We start from the raw sequence: 23,766 nt of genomic DNA on the forward strand, positions 1-23,766 counted from the left end.
TAGATTTTTTTTCCGGCTTGACCTGACATTTTTAAAAGTTTGGTCTGGCCTGAAAGTCTATTTAAAAGTCTTATTCATATTAAAACATTTAGATGTTTTACTCATACCATATGCTCTCCACATACCAATATCAATGTACATATCTTTATATATTAAAGAAAAAATAATTTTTCTAACAAAATAATTTTTAAAAAATCTGAAACAAACGTCCTTTAAACCCTAAAACATAATTCTTGATTTCAAATAATGGATTTTTTTTTTCTGAAACAAACGCACTCATTATTACCTCTCAAACAAATATGGAAGGACTACTGAATTATTGACTAATTGAATGACTATTAAATATGGAACGACTATCAAATATAGAATGACTACCGAATATAGAATGACTACTGAGTGATTGCTTAATTGATAGAATTTAAAATAAGAAATAATATTATTAATATAATAATAAAAAATAACATTAATAAATAATTAAATATATATAGGTTGGCCTGTCAGACCTAATAAGCTTTTTTATAAACATGAGTCTGGCATATTTAAATAAATAAACTTTAAAAATAGTCTAAGTCTAGCATTTATATTAAATAGGTTAGGTCAGACCATAGGCCCTGTCGGACGAACTAACCTATTTTCATCTCTAGTCACGCTGCCTTCCCACAATACCATTTTCTTTGTTTGGTTGAACTTCGACCCCAATATTTTCTCTCATTTCTTGTTGACATCGCATACCCAAGAAACATGTAGGAGACCACACTACGACTTCGCTGTCAACTATAAGTTTTGTTACATTGCGATTTATTCGAGCTAGGAAGTAAACTAGATTTTACTAGGTTGTGTTTCTAGAACAAACAAGTTACATATTCTCAAAGTTAGACAAGATTGTAACGAGCATAGAAACTACTAGATATCATAAAACGAATTATTTGATAATGATGATTTTATAGTATGGAATCCAACCAAACTTTAATTGATTATATTATATTTTAAATTTTGAGATAAATCTAATTCAATTCTTACAAAATTGATTTATAAGAGTACTACTATACTCATAAACTTATATTTTATCCAATATAAAACTCTTAAAAGTCTATATGAGCCCCATTGGATGTTTAAAATTAGGCAATGTTACAAATTTGAAGATACTTAATATGTACATTCCTTGTCCTTCTGAATTAGAAATCGTATAGATACTTTATGCAACATTATACGAAACATTTTCTATACGCAACATTATACCCATTATGACAAGTTTTAAGCTTGGCTAAAGTTAATTAATGAACCAAAGCTATATTTTTCTGGACCGGGATTTGTTCCAAAATGACAAAACCCTTTAACATCTAAAAGGATAAAACTTTTGGACCTTTATTAGTCGAATTCTGAGAAATAAAAAGAAACAAGAGATAGAAAAATATGTCATAACGGGACTCTTGCAGAACATCCTCCAAGCACACAATTAAAATGCCTTTCTTTCATAAAAAGTTAAATAAAAAAAAAAAAAATAAGGAAATCGATCAAATTTATATGAAAATTCCCACCTTATTTGGTTACTGCTTTATGGGCTCTTCGATGTTCATGTAAACAATAAAATTATAATGCATAAGGTATAATAATTCCTCAAAGGCTTAAACGTGTTGAAAAAGACAAAGCATAACATAAAGCTTATTCTTTCCTTCAACCATGCATGATACTCAAAGTTGAAAAATTCAATCCCTTCATATAATTTTCTCCTTTCTCCAACTTCATTACAAAACCACAACCACAACCACATCTCATTTCTCAAACTCCACCATTCTTCATCTCCCAAAAAAGAAAATGTACGGCAACGATCACATACCCGTTCACCACGCTTCCGGTCAGAACCCGAATCCAAAACCCGTAAAACGCCACCATTCCACCAAATACTACATCCAACGGGTCCAAGATAGCCTCACAACCCGAGTCTCTAAAATGGTCTGCACCGTCTTTTTGAGCCTCCTCGCAATTATTGGGCTCATCATTTTTATCATCTGGCTCAGTTTACGTCCGCACCGGCCCAGGTTTTTTATCCACGAGTTTACCTTACCGGGCCTGGCCCAACAATCCAGTTACGGAAATGCCCAAGTAACATTCAAAGTAAATGCCCGAAACTCCAACCAAAATATTGGGGTTTACTATGAGTCAATGGACGGGTCAGTTTATTACCGGAACCAAAAAATCGGGTCAATACCGTTACTTTCTTCGTTTTATCAGGGGCCAAAGAATACCACAGAGGTGGACGGCGTTTTCAGTGGTACAACGTTGACCATTAGTAGTCAAGGTTGGTCAGAAATCCAAAACGATAGGGATGATGGTAGCGTAATGTTCAGTTTGGAATTAACGTCTGTGATTAAATTTAAGATATCCACGTGGGGTAGTAAACGCCATAAGATGCATGCCAATTGTGATGTCGCTGTGGGACCCGATGGCTCTCTCTTACATATTTACAAGGACAAGAAGTGCCCTGTTTACTTCGATTAAGACATTGGATCCTAATTTTCACTAATTGTTTTTTAATTGATTGATTAATTAACTTTGTTCTTTGTTACAAAAAAAATCACATTTGCCTCTTTTTTATTTTTACAATCTTTACTTTCGTTCTTATTTAATCTTGGTTTTATTTATTTTTCCTTTCCAAATAAGGCATTGCTGTTCATTCGTCTTATCTAGTCATCTTGATGGTTTTCGCACATTGGGATTTACTAAGTTTGTGAGAAATGGAAAAGATCATTAGAATTTTATTGCGTGGCACCAATGTAATGAACGTTTGTTACTTTTTTTATAAAATTAATAACTATCTTTTAACTTCCTTGATCTTATTTTAGTTTTATAGAATCACTTTGAATATTTAATAATAGTGTTTGTTTGTTTGTTTTATATTGGAGTGAGAGAAAACCGTTTGAATTTCAGCTGAGTTAATCTTATGGTGGCTTATCAAATGTAAATTTCAAAAGATTACCGCTATTAAGATGGAAATACAAGACACCCGTTGAAAAAACATGAATCTATAAACCAATTAGACCATCTCCAATCCTATGAAAAAAATACATTTGTTATCTCACTTTAATGCAAATAACTCAATTTATATTCTTTACAATACACCTGTGGCTTAAGAACATTTTCCTGCGGATAAACTAAATCTCCACTTTAACCGTCCTATTTAAAGCTGTCAATTTGACAAACCCTCTAATTATTGGACTCAACTCACATGTTGGAGGGGCCAAAATATTTTACAATTTAAAATGCCCCAAAAAAGAAAGCCCCTAAAATTTTGTTGGCCTAAAAAAAAAATTGACAATTTTTTTAAATTTCTTCACCGATAAAAAATTTCGCTTTTTTTTTCGAAATTATTTTTAATTCGAGAAAAAAAAAATCCATTTTTTCGAGAATTTTTTATTTATTTTTCTCACAAAATTCTTTGAGAAAAAAAATATTTTTTAATATTTTTTGATATTTTTTTGAAAAAACTAAATTTCGATAAATTTTCAAGAAAAAATATCAAAATATTGGGCCTATAAGCCCCTCTCTTAAACCCCATGAAATAATAAACTGAGATTCTAAAAAACTTATTTTGATAGAGGGTCTAATATTAAGGGTTTAATAAAAAAAAAAAAAATTAAGGGGGACTAGTAGTTGAAGGCTTTTTTTACAGCTCTACTCACATCTATTCCACCTCTCTACCAAATATCAGTAACCCTCTATAAAACCTATTTATTCAACTCACATCTATTCTACCTCTCTACCAAATATCAGTAACCCTTTTTATTTTTCAAATATTCTCCTTCTTCATGGCATTCGTCATTGCTGCCGCAACATCTCTTGCCACTTTTCTCCTTTCAAGTCCAAAGTTCTCAAATCCACCTCCCACATCATCAAATCCATCTCCCATAACAATTCTTCAATTTCCATGTCCCTCAACACACATGATCTTCATTCCTTCAAATTCGAACCCGTCGAAGAATCCATCGTCTCTCGTGAAATGCCGCGTCGTTACGTAACAAACATGGTTACCTACACTGACGTTGTCATCCTCGGTGCCAGTTCCTCTGGTCTCTCGTGCGCTTACAAATTAAGCAAAAACCCTAACATCAATATAGCCATAATCGAACAATCCGTCAGTCCCGGTGGCGGTGCTTGCCTCGGCGGCCAACTCTTCTCTGTCATGGTTGTCCGCAAACCATCTCACCTCTTCCTCGACGAAATTGAAGTTGATTACGACGAACGAGAATGATACATTCTAATCAAACACGTTGCTTTGTTCATTTCAACAATCTTGAGCAAGATTCTCGTTAGATCTAACGTGAAATTGTTCAATGTTGTTGCTGCTGAGGATCTGATTGTGAAAGAAGGAATAGTTGGTGGTGTTGTTCCGAATTGGGCTTTGGTTTCAATGAAGCATGATATACAGTCTTGTATGAATCCTCATGTTATGGAAGCCAAGGTTGTTGTGAGTTCTTGTGGACATGGTGGTCCTTTTGGTGCTAGTGGCTTAAAAATGTTTGGGCGTGTTGGTATGATTGACTTTGTTCGTGGAATAAATTCACTTGCCATGAATACCGGTGAAGATGCTATTGATCGTCTTACTAAGGATATTGTTCCTAGTATGATTATTACTGGTATAGAAGTTGCTGAAATGTATGGAACTCCAAGAGTGATAAGCTTCTTGTTTTCGATTTAAGGTTAATTACTATGTTTGGTTCCTATGTGATAATAATTGATACTAGTTGATTTTGACTTAAGTAATTTTTATGAAATTGATGTTAAATACTTTGAAGATAAAGTTATTTATATTGGATATGTTTAAAATAAATAATAATAATTTTTATCTATTTCAAAATAATAATTGTTTTTGTGTATGTATATCAATAAATTTGAAAAATATTCTAGTTATCATAGAAGTTAAATATATTTGCTTTTAAAGAATTAATTTTGTGATTTAAATCAATTCTAAAGTTGGAAGTCAAACATATTTAGGAAGTGATTAAAGTAATGTCGAAATTAATATCATGGTTTTTTTAGATATTTTCAACTGCAAGTTTATTGGTTTTAGTGCAATTAATTTGAAGATGGTAAGAAAAATTTGATTAAGATGTGATAAGGATTTTATTGGTGACTTTTGTAGGGTCCAACATTTGGAGCTATGATGATATCAGGGCAGAAGACAACTCATTTGACATTGAAGGCATTGGGAAAGAACAATGCAATTGATGGAACACCAGTTAAATCGATTTAGTTTTTAATTTATTTTTCATTTGCTTTTCTTCTGCATGTGATTTGAACTCAATAATGAATAAAGAAAATGCGAATGAAATGAATAAAGAAAATGCGAATGAAATGATCGTACATGTGTGTCACTCAAGAGTATATATATTTTTTTCATATATGTATTTAAACAAACAAATTGTCAGAACATGTAGCAATTTACCCAATCCAAGTAAAGTCAAGCCATAAATAACCACCATACAATTCAAAATGTGAGCACATGTTATGGAAGTAAACTTTGAATAAATATCTTTATATATTTTTGGACTTTACAATAATTTCAATACAAAAACAAGTCAAAATTAATATTTGAAATATTTAATTAATTTTTTCAAGCACCTCTACGATAAAAATCTCTATAAAATTTAATTACTTAAACTTTATTTATTTTTTAATCAAATTTTAAACATAGTTTCTTTTTTATTGAGAATGGAAATATTAAGACACAATTTTGAATAAAGTACCCATTATGTGTAGGTAAAAACCCAATGTATGTGTATGGGTATAGGCATGGGTAATTATCCATGCACCCTGCCTGCACCCGCATAAAATTGAATCAATTTTTTCAAGAGGTGAATTCAGCATCAAGATGGGAAATTCTCAATTGGATTCTTCTTATGGAAGCTTATCACACTCTCCTATGGAAAAAACTTCATCTGGGTGTGAAAATCCAGTTCTTGAAATTGAAACTATTAATAATACTCATGGAGTATTCAAATGGTGTCTTTCTGCAAGTGAAATGGAGCTATCAGAAGATTAGAGATTGATGTTGGGTTGTTCATATTTTTGTGTTTTTGATGGTATATTAGTGAATGAAAAATGACAATAATGAATTGGGGAGTGGGGACAACTGTTCAAAGTAAAAACAATTCTCATCCATTCAAATTATACCCACATCTCTTTATAAAACCTATTTATTCTACTCACATGCCATCATGTTACTTCCCTCCAATATTACAAAACATTACAAATATAGTTATTAAGATCTTTTTCTATAATTTTTTTTTTAAGATTTAAAAATATCCAACTTTAAAATTTAATTATATACTTAAATGTTCTATTTTTTGTGTCTTTAAGCGGTCACATTCTCTATTAAAAAAACATTGTGTAGTAGTTGATTGCATCATGAAGATACGTCATTATATATATATATATATATATATATATATATATATATATATATATATATATATTGTTTGATTGATAAAATAAACAATAAATAATTAAAAATAATAATTATTAATTAATAATAATATAAAATCAATAAAAAATACAAAAACATTACATAAATTGAGAAGAGTTCTCAATAATATTCAGATAATATTTTGAATTATGATCTGATACCAATTTATCATAGACTAAAAAAAAGAACGAGAAGATGATAAAATCTTTGAAGGTGCTGCAATTTTTAAACAACCATATATATTACAAAGTAGGCTATCAAATAAGAGGAGTTACTAATTTATTTGCGATGTCACAAACAATATTAAATAATTAATAAGAGTATAAGCCACAAAATATGAATGTTAAAATATTATATAAATATTATCGACAACTCTATTCAATTTCTATAATATTGTGCTTTTTTTTAACAATTTTAATTAACTTATATCATTATTAATTAATATTTTTAATTATTTATTTATTTTATCAATTATACACAAAATATAAATATCTGTATAGCGAAAAAAATATAGCATTTTAGTATATTATTTTTTTTCCGTATGTTGAAATTTTAAAACTCTTTTTATCCCAAATGAAAAAGAAAATAACAACCAATAGGATTTTGATTTTATTTATTCATATTTTTTGTGTCAAGTTTCACTTAATCTCAAAATTGTTATAAATAATTGGAAATTCAATTTATAATTAACTCGCTAATAAGTATATTAAATATATAAAATGTAGAAAATATCTGGAAGCAGCGTATCAATTAGAAAGTTCTCAAAAATGGATCTAAAATTTTATAATTTATATTTATAAATATTATTTGTTCTATACATTTGCAATAAAGCAAATTGTTTGTTCTCTCTTATAAACACTCATCTTCCTCTAACAAAATGGTACGAGTGTTTGGTTTGTAAGAGTTGAGAGAATAAAATTAAGAGGTAACATACCACATCTACGCTACTTTTCATTTATTTCTTCTTACAAAAGAGAATTATGAAAAATAGTATTTCTGTATGAAAACATTACTTAACTATTAAGATGTATCAGAGATTGTGAGAATACTCTATGAGAAGAAGTCACAAGATGAAAGTTTTCCAAATATGAGAAGGAGATATTGCTAAAGACAGAAGAAAGATTAGCATGCTCCTATCCTCGTCCATTAACATGTAGGTGATTCTACGTTTGATAAAATTGTCATGTTACTAACTCATTCCAAGGAAGCTTGGAAGATAAAATTGTTGATGCTACTAACTAATTTCAAGGAAGCTTGAAAGATTTTAGATCCACTGGTATATTGACAAAGTGAAGATAAGATTTTAAATTTTTTGAACTTTTATGATTTACAGAAGAAAGATTTTAAATTAATTTTAGATTTGACATTTTAATTTCATTACTTTTCCTTTTCTATTAGATCTCTTAAAGAAATGATAATTAAATTGGTTTCATAGTCATAAGATTATTCAAAAAGTTATTCGAAAAATTCTTTATCTCTACTAGGATGTGTGCCTTAAAATTATACACCATGATCCAAAACCTTGTAATTTTTTGCTAAATAGTGTCATGGATCCAAATATATGACACTTATCTACTTTCTTGAGTAAATTTCACTATTAATAAATCTTACTCGCTTAAACAATAGTTATCACATAAAAAATGTTTTCCTATAATAACTGATATTTTCAATTTTAATGAAATATTTAAAAAGAAATTAATTAATACTATTTTTATCATTTCTAAATCATTATATTTCACTTTATATTTATAATAATACTAAATACACTAATGTATAATTTGAAAAAAATTGTTATTTTATTTCTTTTATTTATGATATTTCCTTAAATATTTGTGAAATCAGCTAATTATGTAACACTGGTTAGTGTTAATGCAGTGGTTACATGTTGTATGCAATGCAAAGGAAAAGTTCTTCATATGTATCAGATTGTGTTGAAGATATACAAAATATGTGGGTATTTTATTTTTTTTATCAAATATTTTCTTTAGTTTTAAATATAATAGAAATTTAAGTCAACAAAATTTAATTTATTTGATTTAAATGGATCAAATAAATTCACTCATTTTTTTCTTTAGAAGTGGTGGAAGTATTTAATTTCATATATGTAGATGATAAAGGAACATTGAAATTTGATAAGTGGGACAGTTGGAAGGATCTTAATTTGTCTCAAAACGAAATCATAAGATGCATCCACATTGTTTCCTTATGTGTATTAGTGTATATAGACCCACAATGGCAAAAGTTGTTTCTTTCCTCAACAAATCAATCTTCAGTGGATTCGCCATTACTTACGGATCCATCATTTTTCATGAATAAAAAAATGGACAGTATGGTCATAAAGGGATTGGACTCTATGAGTGATTCAAATTTCAAACTATGAATCTATCAATGGACTCTATGATGTGTAAATTCCCAATTGCAAAAAGGACGAATTCTTTGTAAAAAAAATAAAAAGGTTTCATTCATAATCACAAAGAGAATGATACATAGTCAGCTTAAACATGATTTCAAAAGCACACTGATTCCTTTTAACAAGAACAAGAGAATGAGAAAGTCTTATACTGTTATAGTTGAACTATATAAATCATAGCATAAGATCTGATTTCAGGTGCTGCTTTGCTTTGGCTGTGCATGAGTTGTAGGAACTAGGAAGCATCTCCTCTGTTTCCAAGCAAAAAACTATTTGTCTTTTGTTGTACTATTCTGTGAACTAAATATGAAACAAAATAGTTATTCAAACATAGACTTGATAGAGTAGTCAAAACAATTCTAAGATACAATAACACATATACATACATCGAACTCACATGAACACGGCACTACATGTAGCCATCAATAGTAATAATTTGAAAAAAATGAGAGTAATTAAATGTACTCATATGCATCAATGTTCTGTAGAGTTTTTACCATTGACACGTGTCGGACATCAAATATGTTATGCTAATATTATAATATTAATAATAATAATAATAATAATAATAATAATAATAATAATAATAATAATAATAATACTAACTTTCCCCTTTCTATTTTTTTCTTCTTTTCTCTTCTTTCTTATCCTTTCCTCCTCTTTGCTTCTTCTCACTCTATTACTCAAACCATCAATCCTTAAAAGAGATTTAACATCCCCACAAGCTTAATTTCTCAAACTCCTACAAATTCTTTTGGTTGAGATTTTTGGGTTAGGGTTTGTGTTATAAGGAAGGAAAAGGGTACCCATCTCTTGAGAGTGGTTTATTGAGACTCGTTGAGGTAAATGCACAACTCTAATCCTAGTATGAATTCATAGAAAAATGTAGTTTTGAGTACAAATCTTATTTTGTGCTTAGAGTATATTTAAATGATGTTGATGGTTTCCTAGAGGTAGCTAAATTTTAGAATAAATTTCTCTAAAGTCTTGGAAATATTTTTGATACTCAGATTTGTCAACTGAGACCTTACTGGCTACTCTGAGAGTTGTTAGAGAGCAAACTTAGATGATTCTCCATAACAGTGAGTTGACGATGATCATCGTCATATATTTTTATACTGCTATTATTATTATTTTACTTGTTCTTTATATTAAAGTATTTATTGAAAAATTTGAGAAACACAACCTTTGAATTTTATCTCGATTTCGTCAATTATTTAATTTAACGGTCGTTGTTATATAATATGTTATTATTTTGATTTACGTATGAGCTACAGTATTTAAATCTTGAATTGTTATGCGATTGAGTATGTTTTTCATGAATTACGATGAAATGATTTTTAATACGTGTTTGTGTTATAATTATTAAATCGTTAACTGCGTTAGGTGCACCTAGTTACCACGTGTTGATTAGAGAGAGTTAACCGTTAGATGGAGCCGCCCTTACGAGAGAGGTCATCCGTAGGAGGAGAGGGCTAAAGCTCCCTAATTGATACGTGATGATGCATTGCGGAATTGAGAGGAGAGGGCCATCCGTTAGATGGAGCCGCCCCTAAGGGAAATGCCACCTTTAGGAGGAAAAACCTATCAATGAGATAAAGCCGCTTGGTTCTAAAAATTTGTATTGTTACTTGTTTGATTTTTATGATGATTTTAAAATTGTTCATTTTGATTTCGTTTTGTTATTCACTGGATTTTTAATATTTCTGTCAAGCGATTAAACAGTTATTCGTGTCTTTTGTGTTTCCCTTCTAATTGATGGTGGTTGTTGTCTCCTCACTAAGTCTTTGTGACTTACCCCTTTATGTTGCTTATTTTTTTCAGATTCGCAAGCAGCTGAGTAGGAATCTATTATTTGATTCAAGTCTCAACATACTTCTTTTTTGGTAGGCCTCTTTGATCGAGGACCATTTTGTAACATTTGTTGAGTCTATGTAAATTGCAGTTATTTTGGAGTCTAGAAAGTCTATTTAGTTTTTTTTTTTGGGAAGTGTATTAAACAATTTGATTATGTTATTTGAATTATGACTGGATTGAAAGTTGAACAGGGATTTTACAAAATTTGGAAATGTTGAAGTTACAGAGGATACTCTGTCGAAATTTCGAGAAAAAGTATATATATATTTTTTTGAAATGGTTAGGGAACGATTTAGTGTTTAATTGTTAAGTTAGTTGATAGGTTTGTCAGACTATGAGTATAGCTTGTGCGCTGGTCACGACATTTAAATTTCGGGTCGTGACACTGACGGTAGATGTTCAATGTATATAGGCAACTTTCTTGCTGGATGTAGTAATAGTTTCTAATTTCTCTATTCTGTGCTCACATGCATACAATCATCCTCTAACCTTAAGTCAAATTGTAGAAGGCTCTGTTGTTGTCATTCAAAGTTTAGCAGCTTTATATTTTGACAATGCAAATCACGTTTTTAAACTGTACATAACAGTGAAAGTGTAAAGTTACCTCCTATAAAGTACAAGAGGTTTAGTTGATGCCTAAGCACATGTGAGTACGTTGCCGAATGACGTCCACGACAAAATAACAACTTTTAATTTGACGATTTCATCTCACTATTAGGAATATAATTTGTTTTTTTGAGTTTACAACATTCACACATTGCGCACTAAACACTAACTACTTATGCTTGACTCTATTGGGTATTCCATGAAACAAAAATGTTTAATATTATTGTAATATTTTAGTGTGAAAAATATCAATATACACTGTATGTGGACACCGACAATTTTGTCCTCAAGCAAAAGTAGCCAAGGTTGTTTCATAGTTGCAATGAGTGAACGAAGTGGGATTGTAGCTGTTTTCACATTGCTTTTTGAAGGTGGTTCCTAGTACAAAAGTCATTGAGCGGAGGTAGCAACATAAATAGAAAACAAAAATTTGAGGTAAAGATTGAATAACGAAAATGAATAAATACTTAATGGATAGGGCCAGTAAAATCATAACTATTACATTAATTATCATTTAACTAAATATTTTAAGGTTACAAACAATAATATATATCAGCCACCACCAACATGGTGATGCTTTGTTGGCATATTATTTGAGTTCCTAGTTCCCATTGCTAAGAATGAGTTCCTTCCAATTGTTGTTTTTACTTCCATCTTTCTTTTTCCACTTTGTTCATTGCTCTCCTTCTCCCATCTTAGAAGCTACTATTGATAATGTTACGAATGCTTACTATAACTGCACAAGGAACACCACTTCTGCTACCAATAATGCTTACCATTCCAACATCAAAACACTCCTAGAATGGCTTTCCTCAAATAGCAGTAACAGCCTCAGATACTACAACACCACAGTTGCTAGCCAAAACTCTGCAGACACTGTCTATGGTTCTTTCCTTTGTGTTAGAGACATTGACCCCAGACTATGCCAGTTGAGCGTGATAGAAGCAGCCAAACTCATATCATCACTGTGCACCACAGCAGCAGAAGCCATAGTTTGGTACTCAGTATGCTATGTGCGCTATTCTGATCGTCGCTTCTTTTCCACCGTGGAGAAAAGTCCAGAACTTTCTTTCATGAATGATAAGAATTATGTGGGTCAAGTTGAGCGCTTCAACAACATTCTTTGGGACATGTTGAACAATTTGAGAATTGAGACAGCAAATGCTTCTACTAAATTTGCTGAGAAGTCAGTGAACCTCACAGACAACCAAAAATTATATGGCTTCACTTGGTGTGTCCCATACCTATCCAAAGAAAACTGTGGTTGGTGTCTTACCAGTGCTATAGCAGAAGTTCCAACCACTTGCTGCAGAGGAAAATCTGGAGGCTCAATATATTATCCCAGTTGTGGTGTTAGATTTGAATTATATCCATTCCACAAGGAACTCGGCAATATTCCTTGGGTGCCACCGGCTACAAGTCCTTACCTTTCAGCTTTACCAGGTTTAAGCTTATGACTATCCTTCATAAACATTTTCTTAATTTTATTACGATTTCTGACACAATAAGACAGGACTGGTTTTGGAAGAACATTTGATGATATTATTTCAATCAAGTTATTCTCATACCATAAGTCACTAACAACCCACGACTATTATCTGGCAAGTGGCAAGAGATATATTTTCTGTAATAACTTGGTAGATGAAGAAAAATAATTGAAATCACAACCATCTTTTCTTATCCTTTTAAAAAAAATAAATTACATAGTTCATCAATATTTTAACAACTAGGAAAAGGTGTTTGATAAGGAGAGGGTGTTAGCTTTAAAGAGGAAAAAAATCTGCTAGGTGTTATGTTTCTATTGGAGGCACAAGAGAAGGGGATATGTGATTTCGGTCCTGAGAACAAATACTGATTAACTTGAAAAGGCATCTGTGGTCTAGTGGCCTTTGGCAACACAATGCATTGTAAACACTTCCTTGATAGAAAGGAATATAGAAAAATGAGGAGAAGCAAAAAACAAGATACTCTCCATCCTTCATAGATGTTTATGAGAACATAAAGGAATAAGGGGATTTCCATCCGTAATCAAATACAGCAACAACAATCAAGTATTATAAACAGGATTAAAATCAAAAGTTCTCTATGATCAGAAGTTTCAATAATTATTAGCTTTCCTGAACAATCAATCAGCTAATCCAAATATGCAACTAAAAGTAGTATTCCAATTTTCACATTTACATAATAGGGGGTAAGTCTTTGAGTTTTTAGGACTGAAAAAAAAAACAAGGATGGAGGAAAAGAACTTGTAATAAATATTTCCTGACCCCTAAGCTCCATTTTCTTTCTTTTCATAGAGCAATAGCTCAAACGATAAAATTACTACCAGTTAAAGAAATATTTGTTGTTTAGCTGCATAATCATTTTCCCATTTTCCTTGATGGAAACAGTAAAATGACACAAGGTACTGATATTGATGCAGGAAAAGGAAAACAGAAGACATTAACATTAATTGTGATCGTAGTTCCAATTGTTGTTTCACTGGTGGTTCTAGCCTTGGGATACCGTTGCTTTCTATATAGAAAAGAAAGAAAGAATCAGCATGACATTCTCAAAGAAAGCTGTAATGTGGAAAATATATACTTCTTTTTGCAACATGCAAGAAGCATTTCCTGTAGCCATATAACTTATAGAATTTAAACTTGTTGTTGTAGTTGGGAATGACATTGCCACTTTTGAGTCCTTGCAATTTGAATTAGCCAAAATTTATGCTGCAACAAACAGATTTGCTGCAGAAAACAGAATAGGCAAAGGTGGATTTGGAGAAGTCTACAAGGTAAGCATATCAACTAGTACTACATTAAACGATAATATCAACTACACACTTGTTTTCCATAGACTCCTTCCATATGTTATTCAGGGAATTCTTTCGGATGGACAAGAAATTGCTGTGAAGAGGCTTACAAGAAGTTCTGGGCAAGGTGCAGTAGAGTTTAAAAATGAGGTTCAAGTTATAGCCAAGCTTCAACACAGGAATCTAGTGAGATTACTAGGATTTTGTTTGGAAGATGAAGAGAAGATACTTATCTATGAGTATGTACCAAACAAGAGTCTTGATTACTTTTTATTTGGTACGTTGCTTCTAAACTTATATATTATAACTTTAAGCTAGAGGCATGTCTTGATAAATTAATGACCTTTAATGGAACCATTCTGATTCGAACTGGATAATTGTCCATCCGAATAAACTAATATTGTAGATCCCCAGAAGAGAAAACTGTTATCTTGGTCTCAACGTCAGAAAATCATCAAAGGAATTGTCCGTGGAATTCTTTATCTACATGAAGATTCTCGCCTCAAAATAATACATCGTGATCTAAAACCTAGCAATGTCTTGTTAGATAGTAATATGAATCCGAAAATATCAGATTTTGGCATGGCTAGAATCATGTATACAGATCAAATTGAAGAAAGTACAGGCAGGATTGTAGGGACATAGTAAGTTTTTTATTCCTACTTTACTTAATTCACTTTCTCAGATGTCTTGTTTTACCATAAACAATGTCATTGGCATTTGGCGCCCACTAAACAAACTTACTCGTTTTTCATATACAGTGGTTATATATCTCCAGAATATGCAATGCACGGATACTTTTCTGTGAAATCCGATGTGTTTAGTTTCGGAATTATGGTTCTAGAGATTATTAGTGGAAAGAGGAAAGGTTGTTCTGCTGAATCAGAGTGCGTTGATGACATCCGAAGATATGTGAGTACAAAATTTCTTAGACTTCTCTTTATAGAGTTGAAAGAATGATTTTCTTCATTAACAAATGAAAACGAATACTTTAGGCTTGGAAAAAATGGGCAGAGCAAACGCCGTTGGAACTGGTGGATCCTCATATAGAAGGAACTTATTCTCAAGAAGAAGTCATCAAGTACATCCACATTGGTTTATTATGTGTTCAGGAAGTTCCAGAAGAAAGACCTACAATGGCAACAATTGCATTCTACCTCAACAGCCCTTCAATCAACTTGCCATCACCTCTCGAACCTCCATATTTTAAGCGTAGTGGAATTGAAGAAAACACGACCCAGATCAAAGAATTGGACATTATCAGTGATTCCACCAATGGAATCACTTGACTACATTCTTTCCTCGTTAAGACATAGGTGAAAATCGTTTTCGTTGTATCAGTAATATTATCTACTGTTACATAATGATTATAGACCACATAATTGAAGCATATGATATACCCTTGGAATAAACTTTCCAAGAGTTTGGAAACAGACAATGTTAAATTATAACATACACTAGAGTACATTATCTTCAAATAAAAATAATTGTTAAACTCATAGAATCGGGGAAGAGTTTTTTGTTTTTTTTTTAACTATGTTATTGGTGTAAAGTATCCCCTGATGACTAATCACCGTCAGGAATTGCTTGACCACTTTTAGTAGGGTCTCCTCTCTGGGCCACAATTTTTCAAACTACAACGCTCAAACACAATACCTTATTCAAGGAATATGAGTCAAATTCTACTTGGAGCAACGTAATGTTGGTGAGGAAGAACGTTTGAATACAAAATCTATGGAAATCTACCATAAACCAAGAACTTCGCAAATAGGAAAATAAAAGGCAGTAAGCAAAATCTGTATGGATATTTTGAGAGACAATTTATCAAACAGTTGTGGGCTGTAAAGTATGGTTAGCAAAATGAAACAGGACTATTGTTGTCAACATATATTACGGATTATCTTGGTGTTAGAATTTATGATTGAGAATGAGAAATCACCTGGGCGCATCTCGTAAACTGAACTATCTCAAGACCACGTGAATGATGGATGATTGCAACTGCCAAGCTCTTTTGAATTAAATGACATTCCCTCTCATTTTCAGATTTTAATTATGTGAATTGATTCGTCTAAAGTATTTCAATGATAATTCCGATTGTTTGGTCTAATAATAAAAAGACATCTCTTTATAAATATTCAATTAATCTTAAAGTCTTTTTACTTTGTGCTGAGCATAATCCATTTGAGCAATTAGAACATAATAAACAATAATATGTATAGGCATAGATTAAACGAGTTATTTTAAGAATTACATGATAATCATCTTATAACAATCTCAATTACACTTGATTTATTTTAAGAAATTTTTTATAACTTATTTAATTTGAAAAAGAAAAATAAAGCATTCCCTCATTTTCCCTTCAAAATCCAACTTATAAAGATACCCTAAGGTATGATCTCAATACACATAAACATAGTTACTGCTACATAATCCCTCCCGTATGAAATATAAAAAAAAATGTCATAATTTAAAAATTGATATATCTAATCTAAATCTAAATTTTAAGTAAATACATGAATCTTTTGCTATCATTTTTACCTTAACCACTGCGTACAACAGCAAATTCCGTAGGTGCTCATTGGTCCAAATCCCAATTTCCTCCTCCTATTGTCGCAACCTCCTGCATACTACATCAGACCATACACACTCCTAACAAACAAAGTTAATCTTATCCAACTTTGATTCTTTTTAATTACTTTGCTGCATTTTTCCAATATCAACAGACCATAAGCAATAAATATCAGCAAGGACTGAATTTGTTAAGAAGCTAAGACATAAACAATAAATATCTGATCATGTGTCTTTAAGATTTTCAGTAACTTAGTGTGCACATCTTAAAAAAGGTTAACACACCTGGAGTATTTCACCTAACTGAGTGTGCACATCTCATTAATATGTGAGTAAATACAAAAAAATGAACAAACTCCACAAGTTTACAAAATTATGCATTTCATATACATTCAATAACAACACTCTATGTCTCACTTTTCTCTGTTCTCTAGCCTCTTTCTCTCTTGTCACTTCTTCTCTCACCCAAACATACAACTAGTATCTGCTACTTCTTTACTCAAGTTTTGTGAAAATGATCTTTATACTTTCCATAAACTTCTAAAATAGTATATTTAGTTTATAAAATTGAACACTTTTACCCTTCAAAACTTGAATTTTATCTTGTATTCCATTTTAGTTTGAAAATGACAAAAAACCAAATATAAAGCTGGCTTCCGTGTTTCATGGATTTGCATCCATATGTCCCTCAGTCCCTCTTATCCATGTTAAACTCAATTTACTAACAAATTTGAAGTATAGACTTTAGTATATCTCAAATGCCAAATCTACAAATACACAAATTTAACAAAATACAAACGGCAAAGCAACTGTGTTATTGGTAGCTAGTGCATGCTCTTAAAAAATTTCAAACTCATCCATGGCTTGCCACATCGAACTAGCTAGTCTTCCTCTTTCCCCTTTCACCATCTTCTTCAATTTTGCAACCCCAAGAACCTAATTTTCTCTATCAAGTTTGCTCAAAAAACAGATTCACGGCCAACAGCACCTACCAAGTAAACCTCAAACTCATGTTTTTTTATTTTTTTTTATCTTCTAACCCAACCGGAAACACCCAATTCTTCAACAACACTCTCAGTGAATTTTTTTTCAAACAAAGTTCATGGATTATTCATGTGCAGCGGTGACATCCCCTCCCAGCTATGTACTTCGTGTGTTCCAAACACAAACAAGCAACTTATCACAAAGACATGGCGCTCTTTGTCCGTTACAGCAGTTATGTGGTACATGCACGGTTCGGTATTCCAACAATTCTTTCTTATCCACCATGGCCACAGGACCTGACTTTGTTCTTTTAAATATTTTAAAAATAAACAAACAAATTTAAGGTCATGATGACGAGGAGGAGCAGAAGATGTAAAAGGGTCACTTGGGTTGAAAAAAATAAATATATAGTTGGTGTGTGACATATGGCTTTTTGGTGTGTGTCAAAAATTTTGTCCTCAAGCAAAAGCAGCCAAGATTGTTTCATAATTGAAGTGGGTTGATACTTGATGTTTTCCCATGGCTTTTTGAAGGTGGTGGGGAGTATAAAATGATTGAGTGGAAATAGCAACATGTATAGAAAACAAAAATTTGCGATAAAGATTGAATCAAGGGAATGAAAATGAATAAATACCTAGTGGGTTGGGCTAGTATAATCATAACTATTACATTAATTAATAATGATCATTTAACTAAATCTTTAAAGCATACAAAAGGAAACATATGTATCAGCCTCCTCATCCCCCTTGAGAAGTATGGGTTCCTTCCATTTTCTGTTTTCACTCTCAACTTTATTTTGCCTCTTTAGTCATTGTTCTCCTTCTCCCATCATACAAGCTGCTACTGATAATGTTACACATGCTTACTATAACTGCACAAGGAACACTACTGCTACCAATAATGCTTACCGTTCCAACATCCAAACACTCTTAAAATGGATCTCTTCCAATAGCACTAACAATGCAAGATACTACAACACCACAGTTAATAGCCAAAACACTGCAGACACTGTCTATGGTTTCTTCCTTTGCATTAGAGACACTGATCCCAAAATCTGTCAGTCGTGTGTGATAGAAGCAGCCAAACTCATATCATCATTGTGCACCACATCAATAGAAGCCATAGTTTGGTACACAGTATGCTATGTACGGTATTCTGACCGTTGCTTCTTTTCCACCGTGGAGAAAAGTCCAGAAATTTCTTTCATGAATGATAAGGATTATGTGGGTGAGGTTGAGCGCTTCAACAACATTGTCTGGGATATGTTGAACGATTTGAGAAGTGAGGCAGCAAATGCTTCTTCTAAATTGGCTGACAAGTCAGTGAACATCACAGCACACCAGAAACTATATGGCTACGCTTGGTGCACCCCATACCTATCAGCAGAAAATTGCAGCTGGTGTCTTAGTGATGCCATAGCAGAAGTTCCAACCAGTTGCTGCCGAGGAAAATCTGGAGGCTCAATAATATATCCTAGTTGTGGTGTTAGATTCGAATTATATCCATTCCACAAGGCACACAGCAATAATGCTTGGGTACGACCACCCCCACTGCCAACAAGTCCTCTTCCTTCAGCTCCTCCAGGTTTAAGCTTTTGATTGTCCCTCATATACATTTTCTTAATTATACTACCATTTCTGACACAATAAGACAGCAATCGAGTTATTTTCATACCACTTATTACTGTCAACTCATGACCTATCTAGCAAGAGATGTATCTTTTGGAATAACTTGGTACATTGAGAACAGGAATTTAAATCACCAATAATCTTTTCCTATCCCTCTAATGAAAATATAAATAGTCCATCAATATTTTAACAACTAGGAGAGGGTGCTAGCATTGAAGAGACAAACATTTCTGGTAGGTGTTGCATACTAGAATCAATTAGGTAAAACCATATAGAATTATGGCTTTTCAAATGGAATTAATTAGCACCTTTGAATAAGCATAATATTGAAGACAAATCAGCTTTAAATTACAATCAAAATATCTCTATTATTATTTTGATTATTATAATTATTATCTTTCCTGAACATACAATAAGCAAATCCAAAGATGCAGCTAACAGTAAAATTCCAATTTTTTCATTTACATAACAGGGGGTAATATTTAAAATTTTCAGACTTAAAAGAAACAAAAGGAGGAAAAAGAATTTGTAAATTACATATTGTCTACATTCATAGTACATGTTACCAACCCCTAAGCTCTGTTTTCTTTCTTTTCATCATTCAAGAGAAATAGTTCAAACGATAAAATTCTTACAGGTTTAAGAAACATATGTTGCTTAGGTACATAACCATTTTTAATGGCAAACTGAAAATGACACAAGGTACTGATATTGTTGCAGGAAAAGAAAAACAGAAGACACTAATATCAATTGTGATCGTTGTTCCAGTTGTTGTATCACTGGTGCTTTCAGTCTTGGGTTGCTGTTGCTTTCTATATAGAAAGGAAAGAAAGAATCAACATGATATCCTCAAAGAAAGCTGTATGTGGAAAATTATACTTCTATTTTCAACCAAAAAGAAGTATTTCCTTTAGCCATATAACCTAAAGAATTCAAACTTGTTGTTGTAGTTGGGAATGACATTACCTCTTTGGAGTCCTTGCAATTTGAATTAGCCACAATTGAAGCTGCAACAAACAGATTTGGTGTAGAAAACAGGATAGGGAAAGGTGGATTTGGAGAAGTCTACAAAGTAAATATATCAACTAGTACTACATTAAATGATAATATCAATAATACTTCTTTTCCATGTTGACTTCTTCTGTATGCTATTCAGGGAATTCTCTCAGATGGACAAGAAATTGCTGTGAAGAGGCTTACAAGAAGCTCCGGGCAAGGTGCAGAAGAGTTTAAAAATGAGGTTCAAGTTATAGCTAAGCTTCAACACAGAAATCTAGTGAGGTTACTAGGATTTTGTTTGGAAGATGAAGAGAAGATACTTATCTATGAGTATGTGCCAAACAAGAGTCTAGATTACTTTTTATTTGGTATGTTGTTTCTAAACTTATAAATTCTAAATTTCAGCTAGAGGCATGTCTGGGTAAATGAATAACCTTTTATGGATCCATTCTGATTCGAACTGGATAACTGACCATCCAAATAAACTAATATTGTAGATCCCCATAAGCGAAAACTGTTATCTTGGTCTCAACGCCAGAAGATCATCAAAGGAGTTGCCCGTGGAATTATTTATCTACATGAAGATTCTCGCCTCAAAATAATACACCGTGATCTGAAACCTAGTAATGTCTTGTTAGATAGTAATATGAACCCAAAAATATCAGATTTTGGCATGGCTAGAATCGTGTCTGGAGATCAAAATGAAGAAAGTACTTGCAGGATTGTAGGGACGTAGTAAGTTTATTATTTTTGCTCAACTTCATTTGCTTTTTCACATGCCTTGTTTTACCAAGCAATCGTTGTCAATTTGTCATTGATGATCACTAAACAAAATTTCTCCTTTTTCATATACAGTGGTTATATTTCTCCAGAATATGCAATGCATGGATACTTTTCTGCGAAATCAGATGTGTTTAGTTTTGGAATCATGGTTCTAGAGATTATCAGTGGAAAGAGGAAAGGTTGTTCTACTGACTCAGAGTGCGTTGATGACATCCGAAGATACGTGAGTACAAAATTTCTTAGACCTCTGTTTATATAGTTGAAAGAATGATTTTCTTCATTAACAAATTAATATTTTAGGCTTGGATAAAATGGGCAGAGCAAACGCCTCTTGAACTATTGGATCCTAATATAGAAGGAACTTATTCCCATGAAGAAGTAATCAAGTACGTCCACATTGGCTTGTTATGTGTTCAAGAAGATCCAAATGAAAGACCTACAATGGCAACAATTGCATTCTACCTCAACAGCCCTTCAATCAACCTGCCACCACCTCTTGAACCGCCATATTTTAGGCGTAGTAGAATTGAAGAAAACACAACCCTCAGCAAGGAATTGGGCAATACCAGTGATTCCACCAATGGAATCACTATGACTACATTCTTTCCTCGTTAAGGCATGGGTGAAAACAGTTTTTGCTGTATCAATATTATTATCTACATTCTACTGTTACATAATGATTATAGACCACATACTTGAACCATATGAAATACAATTTGAATAAATCATTCAAGAGTTTGAAAACAATGTTAAGTTATAAAGTATACTTACTAGAGTATATTTACATCTTCAAAGAACGTTTGAATACGGATAATTATATTCCTGGGCTCTAAGTAAATCTACCATAAATTAAGAACATCGGAAATAGAAAAAGAAAAGGCATTAAGCAAAATGTGTGTGCATATTTTACGTAGACATTTTATCAAACAGTTGTGGGGTGTCAAGTATGGTCAGCAAAAAGAAACAAGACTAATGATGTCGGCATATATTATGGATTATCTTGGTGTTAGAATTTATGATTGAGAAATCACCTTGGCGCAATTCGTAAAGTGAAGACCACGTGAATGATGGATGATTGAAGAGTGAGAGATGAATCAGCAAGATATGTCTATGCAAATTAAACCTCGAAGTTCTTCTAGGTAAATTGAGTCTCGCTCTTTGCACTCCAATTGCATAAAGAGGGAAAATTTGGCGAAACAAAAATTATCAAAATCAAATATCTTAAATAAAAATATAAAAATAATTTAAACAATAAATGTATTTTAATGTCTTAATTTTTTCTTATACTTAAAAGAAGAAAATTCAAAAAATTCTTTCGTAGATATAGTTGATTATCTTTATAAATTATAGGTTAAATAGCACCTTTAATTTAATTTAATTTCAAGTTAATATTTTAATTATTTATTTTTATTTTATTTTTTTCAATTTAGTTTTTTATTTTAATTTTAAATGACAATTTAATCTTTTATATTTTAAAATATCAACAATGTTATCATTTTTTTTTACAAAAATTCTAAAAATTCATCAAAATTTTTACACAAAACCTATAAAATTAATTATCATCTTCAATATAATACAAATTTCATCAAATGCATAACTCAAATATTCAAATAAACTCATATTTTCATCTTCAACAACATCAAATTTAATCAAACAAAGAATAAAAATATGAGTTTATTTAAGATTTAAGTTATGAATTTAATGAAATTTATATTATATTGAAGATGATAATTAATATTATGGGTTTTATTTAAAAAATTTGATGAATTTTTTGAATTTTTGTAAAAAAGATGACATTATTGATATTTTAAAATATAAAAAAATCAAATTGTCACTTAAACTTAAAATAAAAGATCAAATCCAAAAGAAAAAAAAATAAAAAAAACTAAAATATTAATTAAAATTAAGTTAAGGAACCACAAACGCTATTTAGCCTAAATTATATATAAAAGTTGATATTGATTTTAAATAATATTTTTTTTATTAAAAATGATCAATTTAGTCAATTGTTTTCATTGTATAAAAATAAAAATTATTAATTTAATTATCTTTATATTGGTTGACCAAAATCAACATTTTCTTAATGTCATATTAGATTTTTATATTACATTTAATTTATCTTTATAAAATTAAAAATTTTAAGATACCGAAAAAGACTATGATGAAATTAAATTTATACAAGCTCAATGAAAATTAAGTTTATTACTTAAATAATCTTTCACAACCAATAAATTTGTTTCATTAAAAATAAAAAAGTTAAAATTAGACACATTAAAAATAAAAAAGTTAAAACTAGATAAGAAAAATATTTTGAAGAGAGTATTATTAAATAAAAGACACACGATTACTCATTTAAATATTTTTATGGCTGTGTTATTTACTACCATTGGTTTATTAATTATACTTCCAGTAACATAACCTGCTTCATTAATGGAGTAAATTTTGTTATAGAAATTCAACTGGATTATTTTCTAAAAAATTGTATATAACTTAACGTGACACTTAATATCATCTTGTTGTTTATTTCAAATTAAGTGTTTTATTATAATATTTATTTAACTTTTATTTAATCGTTTTGTTTTTAAAATTCAACTACAAAAAAGTAAAATTTTGATCAATAGTTATTTTAGTAGAGATTTAAATTTATGTTTTCTCGAATTATTTGTCATTAACC

General features: G+C 31.2%; 3 protein-coding genes, 1 long non-coding RNA gene and 1 pseudogene across 5 annotated transcripts; 4 read left to right on the forward strand and 1 right to left on the reverse strand.

Annotated features, from left to right (window-relative positions):
- Positions 1-1,554: 1,554 nt before the first annotated feature.
- Positions 1,555-2,827, forward strand: LOC101508545 (NDR1/HIN1-like protein 26). The gene has a single exon (XM_004496724.4). It carries the CDS (start codon positions 1,816-1,818, stop codon positions 2,497-2,499), a length of 684 nt encoding a protein of 227 aa, XP_004496781.1. The 5' UTR covers positions 1,555-1,815; the 3' UTR covers positions 2,500-2,827.
- LOC101509397 (thiamine thiazole synthase, chloroplastic-like) lies at positions 2,736-5,251 on the forward strand (annotated as a pseudogene).
- Positions 5,252-11,660: 6,409 nt separating this feature from the next.
- LOC101508862 (cysteine-rich receptor-like protein kinase 25) lies at positions 11,661-16,262 on the forward strand. 2 transcript variants are annotated; one of them, XM_004496725.4, is made up of 7 exons: positions 11,682-12,779; positions 13,759-13,899; positions 13,991-14,112; positions 14,197-14,407; positions 14,537-14,774; positions 14,892-15,042; positions 15,126-16,262. In XM_004496725.4, exons 1-7 carry the CDS (start codon positions 11,957-11,959, stop codon positions 15,417-15,419), a joined length of 1,980 nt encoding a protein of 659 aa, XP_004496782.1. In that variant the 5' UTR covers positions 11,682-11,956; the 3' UTR covers positions 15,420-16,262. The 2 variants fall into 2 exon arrangements, with proteins under 2 accessions (XP_073223715.1, XP_004496782.1); XM_073367614.1 differs by having other exon boundaries at positions 11,661-12,779; positions 13,991-14,407.
- A 1,562-nt stretch (positions 16,263-17,824) lies between these two features.
- Positions 17,825-21,839, forward strand: LOC101509396 (cysteine-rich receptor-like protein kinase 25). The gene is made up of 7 exons (XM_004496727.4): positions 17,825-19,266; positions 20,031-20,171; positions 20,261-20,382; positions 20,467-20,677; positions 20,807-21,044; positions 21,165-21,315; positions 21,393-21,839. Exons 1-7 carry the CDS (start codon positions 18,438-18,440, stop codon positions 21,705-21,707), a joined length of 2,007 nt encoding a protein of 668 aa, XP_004496784.1. The 5' UTR covers positions 17,825-18,437; the 3' UTR covers positions 21,708-21,839.
- LOC105851892 (uncharacterized) lies at positions 19,726-20,416 on the reverse strand. The gene is made up of 2 exons (XR_001143675.2): positions 20,277-20,416; positions 19,726-20,122 (listed from the first exon to the last, which is right to left on the reverse strand). It is a non-coding gene; the product is annotated as an uncharacterized lncRNA (long non-coding RNA).
- Positions 21,840-23,766: the final 1,927 nt, after the last annotated feature.

Source organism: Cicer arietinum, chromosome 4 (genome assembly GCF_000331145.2).
Source record: "Cicer arietinum cultivar CDC Frontier isolate Library 1 chromosome 4, Cicar.CDCFrontier_v2.0, whole genome shotgun sequence".
Taxonomy (NCBI): domain Eukaryota; kingdom Viridiplantae; phylum Streptophyta; class Magnoliopsida; order Fabales; family Fabaceae; genus Cicer; species Cicer arietinum.

Coding starts and splice junctions, on each gene's coding strand:
- LOC101508545 (XM_004496724.4), top strand. CDS start 1,816: ATGTACGGCAACGATCACATACCCGTTCACCACGCTTCCGGTCAGAAC.
- LOC101508862 (XM_073367614.1), top strand. CDS start 11,957: ATGAGTTCCTTCCAATTGTTGTTTTTACTTCCATCTTTCTTTTTCCAC. Junction 14,408..14,536: donor TCTTGATTACTTTTTATTTG/GTACGTTGCTTC, acceptor CTAATATTGTAG/ATCCCCAGAAGAGAAAACTG. Junction 14,775..14,891: donor GGCAGGATTGTAGGGACATA/GTAAGTTTTTTA, acceptor TTTCATATACAG/TGGTTATATATCTCCAGAAT.
- LOC101509396 (XM_004496727.4), top strand. CDS start 18,438: ATGGGTTCCTTCCATTTTCTGTTTTCACTCTCAACTTTATTTTGCCTC. Junction 20,172..20,260: donor TGATATCCTCAAAGAAAGCT/GTATGTGGAAAA, acceptor TTGTTGTTGTAG/TTGGGAATGACATTACCTCT. Junction 21,316..21,392: donor TTGATGACATCCGAAGATAC/GTGAGTACAAAA, acceptor TTAATATTTTAG/GCTTGGATAAAATGGGCAGA.